Below are 8,730 nucleotides of genomic sequence, written 5' to 3' on the forward strand. Positions count from 1 at the left end.
TACATCAGCCTCATGGACTGGACCAGCAGGTTCAAGGACAGTTTTTCTCACCAGGCAACCAGGCTTATGAACAATGGACAATAATGGGCTGTCTGCCTATTATTACACACATACACATGAATGCGCACATACATAAGTAACGCACACATGCACTGATGCACACATACAACATCCAGAGGATCAGACTCTTCCTCACAAAGGAGTCTGCAGCTCCTTATCCAAGTCTCAGTCATCTCCAAGCTTGCTGGTCTGCCAAAATGCACACTAAAACCTCTTAAACTGACTGGCATGCACACCTGGTCTTGAACATCCCAAAGTTTTCATATGTTGCGTTCACACAGGCAGACGGAAAGACAAATGGGAGTATCATTTGGAGCAGCTACATGCATCATTGCGTCTTTGCATCATCATGTCGCTGGCTTCCATTGACAATGAATGGTAGACTGTGTCTTTGTGTCTGCCCGTGTGAACACACCAATAATCTCTTATGCATTCTCTTCACTGGCTTCCGGTTATTGTCTGCACATAAAACACCTGCTCAATTAGATCAGCTAAGTCTGTTCGTGAGTTCGTCTTCCCTAAGACACCCTGGTCATATTGCAATCTTTCTTGTTGCTGCAATGTCAAGGAGGAGCCAAGAATTGTACTCTATCATATTTATAATGAATCTTGAATCTCTTGTAACAATCCGTAGCCTTTTGCATAGTTTTACAACACAACGTAATACCTTATCACTATTCATGAATAACAGGAGGAGAGGATTCCAAATCTATCAACTGGTTTCAAGGATTCCGATTTACCAGTCAGATTAGAATAGAACAAAATAGAACAAAACAAAACAACAAGTGTCAGCCACAGGCATAACCTACTAGTGGCTGGTGGTATACATTCCCTCCCTGGCTGTGTCTGTCAATGTTGAAATGGTTAAGACGTTTGCCTCCAGGCCCACATACTGTAGGTATAACCTAAGCTGGACTTGGTACTTTTGCTTTGCCTTCCTTCCCTACACTGTTGCACCAATAGGTCTAAATAAAATAAAGATCACCTGCAAATTAACATTGATAATTACCTCCTACGAGGACTTGTGCTGGATGATCTGTTTCATCAAAGAAACGTCCATGGATGGAAAGCAGAGTCCCACCTAGCACACCGCCGTTTGATGGAGAGACTCCTGTCACCTCTGGGAAAATAAACATACACGACACATGCTAAGCATGAATGATACAGAATAAGAGTCTAAGAACACGATTCATATTTGTCTTGATTGAGTTTGACTACTCATCAGCATTTAACTTTTTTACCTGCATAGGTCTGAAACATGGAGAGCTTGTTTGCAGCTGAGACCCTATATAGGTTCTTTTCTGTTAGGCTCCTGATATAAAAAGAAAGATTAAGAATGATAAACAAACTTCTCTTTATAAGAAAGATACACCAATGTTGTGATAGGGAGATCAACAACAATTAATTCACAACGTAAGTTCACAATGGTGAGCTTCCATATGGACTATTTTCGCTATTTCTGCACGTCATTTCTGAAAATATAATCAATAGAATAATTGTCTAACAAAATAATCGATTGTTGCAACCCTAGCGATTGTTTTTTACCTTCCATAATCAGCATCCAGAATGTAACTCAAGTTATGGTGCCCTATGATGAAAAAGGTGTGTTTTAATAACAACTTCGAACATAAAAAACTGTATTCCATAATTATCAGTTGTATTGTATATTGTATAAATCATCAAAAAAATTGTCTTACCAACATATGTGGAAGTCATTCTGCAGCTCATGTATCCCCAGTAAGAACTTTCACTGTCCAAAGTTATACCATAGCTTTGGAACACAATGTGTATTTATTAGTGTAAATAAGAATTATTCATAATTAATAACTATATACATGTCATGCATCATACTGTATACTACTCAACATACAGAATGCCTCCCAGATTAGAATGCATGGGTGAGCAACTCAATACAAGTGGATGAGAGGAGAAATCCGGTGACGTCTCTATTATATATAACTCTACGTATGTTTGGGACCTGCCCAGAGCCCGGGCAGAGGCTTTTGTGCTGGTTCTGGACAACGGTGTATCTGACGGACTCGACACCGGGCACTGCACTCCCTGTGGTGGTGTGGAACGCGTGTGTCAAATTTGAAGTGGTGGTGTGGAATGTGTGTGTCAATTTTCAAGTCACTCTGTGGGGTGAACTTCCTGAGTTATACGTGGATTACAAGCGTACACACGTAGGTATGTATGTACACACAGAGACTTGGTGCATTTATAGATAGATAATATGTTAATCACAATCAGAATCACTTTAATCATAGACTTCACCCAACAAAAACTGACTTACAGTTCATCAGAGTTTGGCTTCAGGAGATCACAAGGCATTCCTCCCATGTATGCTCTGCAATGAACAAGGCAATATGGTACTGAATTGACAAATTAACTTCTATGTGAGCAAACAGGGTGCAATTGCGTTTATCTATGGTCATAATCATTTATAATGATTCTTACCTCAGAAATCTGACGTTGCGACCATTTGTGCTCACGGCAGTATTGCTTCCATACACATCACTCCATATCCTACCTCGTATTTTTACCACGGTACCTGTGTGTTGGCAATGGGATTCAGAATTAAGTATAGTACACACTACACGGTAAAATCCTAAATGTTAATGTATTAATTTGAAACTCAAAAAGTGTGCAAATGCATGCTTAAAGGTCAATTTGGTTTCATATGTACACTCTCTGAGTTAAATTAACACTCAGGATTTTAGAATATAGAGACAAATAAAGTGTATGGAAGAACTATACTGTACCTGGGGGACCAGAGGCTGGAGTTAGACTGTAGATGGTGGGAGTGCGGTACCAGCGGGTCTATATTAACATCATAGAAGCACCATTAGGAAGTAAAACACACCATCAAACAAATCACATCCTAAAACACTCTACATAGAACACACCACACCACAGTATGATTCACCTGCCAAATTCAACAAATAATAAATATACCATAAGAAAAGATATTAAAGTACATGGATGTCAAAAAATGAAAGCCCTTGTCTTAAACTGTGATTCCTGTTATTGAAACATCTGAAAAGACCTGCAGTCTGCACACACTGGCTTGCACTTAAAACAATTTTACATTTATGACCCTTTTTGTGCATGCAGCCTATAATAAAAAATAAAGTCTTACATGGAAACTGCACCAGCTGCATATCTTGTTCCTAGGAATGGGAACACCATCCACACTAACATGGACCACAAAGGATTCATATCCCAAGGATCTGTCATGGAGGGAAAAAAAGGGTAAACGTTTTTACATGCATGTAGTTACTCATTGAGTTAAGCCTATACTTTGCCCGCCGTATCACAAAGTAGGCTACATTCGTTTTGATCCATTATTACAGTTTTCTCTTCTATCTTCTATCCAATATTTGTGATTATTACTATAGAGTATATATATATATCTTTTCAGTTGTAGCTAAACATCAGTCAGGAGTCACACCTTGAACTTGTTGTAGGCCTACTGTTCAATGACAAAGTGTATTTATACTTATACAACACATAAAGGTAATGTATTAAAGTACCGGTAGTCTAATATTTTTGGGGTTAAAACAAAACGGTTTGTGTTAATAGGTTAAAGCACTATATTTCATAGTAGGCCTATTCAATGCTAGAGTGTTTGTTCGGTACTAACAAGACAGTCTTCCTCATGTCTCTCCAGCCTTTCAATCATCAGGCATTTATCAGCTTCAATTTGATAGTGTTTCAGTTTCTAAACACTATCCCTATTTATTTACAGCCAGGTTGGCTCTAATAGCCCACTCTTCATTCTTCACAGATACTCTAGGGCTAGGCTAATATAATAATGATTATGTCCATGCTGCATCAGCTTTGGTGTACCAAACCATACCTGGTATAACACATGATCTGATTGCCATGTGTTGAGTCTCTCTCCACATCACAGGGAATTGAGCGGGTGCCTGACACCAGAGTCACACGGTTGCCGAAATTGTCGTCTGTAGGACTCAACTGGAACTGGTTTTCTTGAGCAAAGCCTGCAGAGAAGACGTATAGACTTAGACTATAGAGGCTATACTGTAACGCCGCACTAAGATAGTTTATGATGCGAAGGTGCGAAGCGAAGGTGTCGCCTGCCGAACGGATCTCATCTAACTAACATAAACATAGGCCTATAGCTGCATCGGTTCTTTTTTGCAAAAGACATCATCGCGCGATAAGCTTTATAATTTGAATTAAGATGCATATATAAAGTGACAGCTGACAGACAGGTGATAACTGCATGGGTGCATGGTTGTTGTTGCAGTTGAGTGACATGTGTGCGCAATGCGCATGGATAGATCGCTCTCATGTTTGTTGTTGCATAGTTAGTACTAGTAGTTTTACTTCTTAATTCTTATACCGTAATCTTACCTTCTCCTGTAATTGTAAGTCGTGTCGCTCCGTTTGCACTCCCAGTCCTTGGCGATATTCTGGTGACTCTCTGAGCATCTGAAAGAGTAGATTTATTTTTAACGGCAGTAATTGTAACACTGGTCTATGCTAAAAAATAAAATAAAAGGAAAAGGAAAAAAAACTTTGTTGTTTAGATTTGTACTTACTACAGCAGCACCAAAGTATGCCTACGAAGAAGAGAGCGACTGGCAAGTGCAGATGCCACCGCGCGTGCTCCATCCTCGGATGTGCCCTGGATGTCCCCGGCACACGCGACTTCAACTTGGCCTACTTGCTACTTCTGACACCAAAGCTTGTGACAGGATAGGTGGCAGGTGCAGCTGGAGTTTCGCTTTTTCTCTGTTGATAGCCCGGCCCGGTCTCTTCGTTGTTCAGAAAATAAAACAAAACAAAACAGGAGATTAGCCTATGAACACATTTTAATGAATAACGCGAAATGGGTTCCGTACGCGTGCGCGCACGCCGCACATCAAATGAAATTAAATGAAAATAAATCAAATTCATTTATATAGCACATTTACACAAAAGGAAAGGTGCAAGATCATGTCGGTGGTGCAAAGGCTAGTGAATATAAAAATGTTTTAAGTTGTGATTTAAGACTCAACGGAGGGCGCAGACCTATAAGCGAGGGGAATTCTGTTCCACAGATATATAGCCTAGGCCTACACTCCACATAAGACATAACATCTTATAAATGTCTAAAAGAATAACACACAAATGTTCCATGCCTATAGCTAGTTAGTAGACCCAACAAAGTATCGAATTTCAAATTTGGTGTATATCGAGTGTATATCTACCTGTAAATCCAGAGAGCTGCACTCAAGAATATTGGCTACACTGGCGTTTTATAACTAATGTAAGCCGAGCGTGTGACGTCTGTCACCTGAAAATGGGAGGAGAAATGTTTATCTGATTTTTGTTGGCTACTATAGGCCCGGCCTATACCTGTTATCCTAGTTATTAACATAACTTATATTTCAGGAATCAATTTGCTTGAATTGACAACAAATTACACAATGATCAGGGATGCTGTGTGAACATTATAGGGCCTACCCAAAGAAACGTCTTGTTATGCAATGTCCATGAGAGCAGACTCAGCAGAGCACTATATGTCTGTTATCCTTTTAACTTTTGTTCAAAAAGTTCACTTTTTTGTTTTGTTTGAAAGAACAATTCAGTCATTCTTCATCCTCAAGTGTCTCATCATATAATCACTTGCTGAGGGAGAAAAGAAAAGTATTAAAATGTTCTTAAAACTTTCCCCCTCAGCAAGTGATTATGAACATTGACAAACACAAGCATGTCAGACATATTGGACATCATGTTGTCATGTCAGGATTTCCTTCTTTCAAGTCTCCTAATATCTGTCTTCTTCCTCTCTTGACGTTTGTCATCAATACTAGGACATTTTGTTTCCCCTTTTATGGATTCAGATAATACACTTTTCCTGATTTTAATTAGACTGATCTTGTGACCCTGTACCTTTCTGTTTATATTTTCATCCATGTGATTTTTGTGCATGTGTCCTCTCATGACGCATATAATTATTGAGAAATCCCTTTGGTATAGGGATTCAAATGGTCTCTAAAAGACATTATTGCCAATGTCTATTTCCAGTTTGGAGTATCCAATAGTATATTCTTGTTAATTGATAAAATGTGAGACATAATCTTGTCTAAACAGCTCCTGTAGTACTGACTTACATGTGTTGTTCATTCATCACTATACTAATTGTCATGGGATTGTTTTATATGTTGTACTGCAGTATCACCAATTATTGAATGGTATGAATCCAGCACATTTTTTGCCTTTTATATAAGTTGACTCTTTGTGCACACCCAATTTCCCTGTTTAAATCTCTGATGAAGATCCCATGAGCTTAATTCCAATAACCAAAATATTGGCCACTCTCTCACTCACACTCCATCAGTCCAGCATGTCAGTGGTGAAATTGGTGACCTGCTGAAATATTTTTTTTTTTAATGTTTCTTTTGTGTCTTTTATATTTTTTATATAGGAATAGACAGTATATAGGCTGACAGGAAATGGGGAGAGATGGGGGGTGCATGCCGTAAAGGCCGTCGGGATCGGGAGTCGAACCCGCTGCCTGCTGAAATATACAATGGTGTATAGATATTACACAAGTGTCCGAAAGTGAATCATTGCGGTCTGTTTATTATAGCAGAGTACAACCTGCAAATCTGCATTTAGGCCATTATCTGCATTTAAAGACCTCCATGTATGATATGTGTGAAGTCCACAAGATGGTCACTTTTGGCAGGTCACCAATTTCACAGTAACACCATCATGCTGTTGTGAGCGGCTGAAATTTGGGGTATTGGAATTTGGCTATAGGATCAAAAGGTTGATCAGCAATAAAACTAAGTGGAGCTGCTAACCAGTGTGCAGACTTAGATTTTTACTGTCGATTTATTTGTCAAGCACCTAATTCCAGGTGCTTGACAAAGCATACATCAAGACTTTTTAGTCAATAAATCTTGATGTCTTTTGTGATTGACATGTCTTTTGCTGTACTCCTGCACACGCCCTCCAGTGAATGTGTATCATATACACACACACACACACACACACACACACAAAGATTCTACTCAGGTTCAACATCACTAATTAGTAGAAAAACAGAACAGGAATTGCAATGACCAAAATAGCCACAGCTTCATTTAATTCCAAAACTGTTGCATAACAATAAATGAACTCAATATCAAAACAAATGATAAAATATAAACATAACACTCAGTGCTTCCCACAATAAGAACAAAAATCTGTACTTGAACTTTAATTGCTGACCTACAGTGAGTAAAAAAAATGCTTGAAGTGGAATGTTTTCATTCACAAAGTTGCATGTTGAGCTAGAAACGCTCTGATTCTCTGTAGCAGTTCTTTCTTCACACTGTCAGGAACAAGGGCTGCAAGAAATGTAGGGGGCAGAAAGATAAGGAAACTCATACAAAACAAAATAAGCAAATCATAGATTAGATCTAAAAGACAATGCATTGCAATGTGAGATGCTGGTAGCTTGTAAATCGGTTTTTTGATGGCAAGCAACACTGTTGTGTGATGTATAGAATCCATTCTACACTTTTTTTTTTACATAACAATGTATAGAATCCATTCTACACTTTTTTAACGTATCAATGTTTCAATCCCTCTCTGATCTTCGTCAGGTTAAAAAGTCGCTTTTAAACCCGATGAAGATCTGAGAGGTATCTGAACATTGTTATGCAAGTACATTTGTACAGAGTAGTATAATCTTGACATTTATTGGTGCATGGTGAAGACAAGAATAGTTTTTATTTTTCCCCAATCACTATGTTGTAATTTGTACCATACCTCTGCCTTTTGGTGTCACTTCTGTGACCAGGTCCTCTACTGTGACATGTTCCAGGCCCTTTTCTCTAATGACATCTAGACACAAAAATTAAGAGATCCATCAGATATCTACACAATGGTGACGACGAGACAACCAGTTGAAGTTGAAACAAGTCCGGGCAAACCGGGGGGCGTCTGGTGTCTGGACAATAATCCCGTCTCTTTCAGGAACAAGTACTAATTGTTCGATTATGCGGGTGCATGGTGCAACAAACCTTTGCAATGTGCCTTCAGCTGGTCCTTCCACCCACATTCCACCAGCTTTGCCCTGAGCAATTCTTTCAACCTGTGGGAAACAATGTATTGTTTGAAATGTACCGGATATTCAAACCCTCATATCTTAACATGCGTCAAGACTCAAGACAGGACAGACAGACAAGGCAGTCAGACAGGATTTACTTACCGCTCCCGTTCTCCCATTTCTATTAACTTCTGGTTTATTGCGGCCCTCATTTGTGAATCTTTGCTCATGTTCTAGCTGAAATATAATATAAAGAAAACCGATAGTGATTTACACGTGTAATCATGTATTGAAGCAATGAAGTGAGTTAAAGACAAAAGGTTTTGATACACAAGCTATTATACCTTCACAGACACAGAGATGTTTGTGGGGGAAGCAGTCCCTTCACATAACAGTACCGCCGCCACACTACACAAGCTTGAACGTTCCGGTTGCACAGTACCATTATTATGTTAAGAAAGTCTGCTATGAGCTGGGCTCGCAAAATGAGTTCCACTAGTAATAAAACAATTGACAGCTGAAAAGTTGTTTGAAAAACTTAAATACTGAGCTAATGTTTTCCCAGATCGACTGAAAACTGTGAATAGTTCATGTGTCCGTCCTAAAATAGAACCGTG

General features: G+C 39.0%; 2 protein-coding genes across 2 annotated transcripts in view; both read right to left on the reverse strand.

Annotated features, from left to right (window-relative positions):
- The window catches only part of pkhd1l1.1 (PKHD1 like 1, tandem duplicate 1), a 55,121-nt gene extending 50,381 nt beyond the window's left edge, over positions 1 to 4,740 (reverse strand). The window contains 11 exon segments of the mRNA XM_080787875.1: positions 1,070 to 1,180; positions 1,302 to 1,372; positions 1,606 to 1,648; positions 1,758 to 1,831; positions 2,354 to 2,407; positions 2,518 to 2,611; positions 2,823 to 2,880; positions 3,200 to 3,290; positions 3,920 to 4,064; positions 4,441 to 4,518; positions 4,629 to 4,740. Of these exon segments, the coding sequence (XP_080644001.1) occupies positions 1,070 to 1,180; positions 1,302 to 1,372; positions 1,606 to 1,648; positions 1,758 to 1,831; positions 2,354 to 2,407; positions 2,518 to 2,611; positions 2,823 to 2,880; positions 3,200 to 3,290; positions 3,920 to 4,064; positions 4,441 to 4,518; positions 4,629 to 4,701 (892 nt within the window). The 5' untranslated portion in view covers positions 4,702 to 4,740.
- Positions 4,741 to 7,263: 2,523 nt separating this feature from the next.
- On the reverse strand, positions 7,264 to 8,476 carry LOC308332178 (transcription and mRNA export factor ENY2-2-like). The gene is made up of 4 exons (XM_080787874.1): positions 8,276 to 8,476; positions 8,088 to 8,158; positions 7,834 to 7,908; positions 7,264 to 7,409 (listed from the first exon to the last, which is right to left on the reverse strand). The coding sequence occupies exons 1-4, from the start codon at positions 8,341 to 8,343 to the stop codon at positions 7,333 to 7,335; spliced, it is 291 nt and encodes a 96-aa protein (XP_080644000.1). The 5' UTR covers positions 8,344 to 8,476; the 3' UTR covers positions 7,264 to 7,332.
- Positions 8,477 to 8,730: the final 254 nt, after the last annotated feature.

The sequence above is a fragment of the Protomyctophum bolini genome (assembly GCF_963924005.1).
Source record: "Protomyctophum bolini genome assembly, chromosome: 17".
NCBI lineage: Eukaryota > Metazoa > Chordata > Actinopteri > Myctophiformes > Myctophidae > Protomyctophum > Protomyctophum bolini.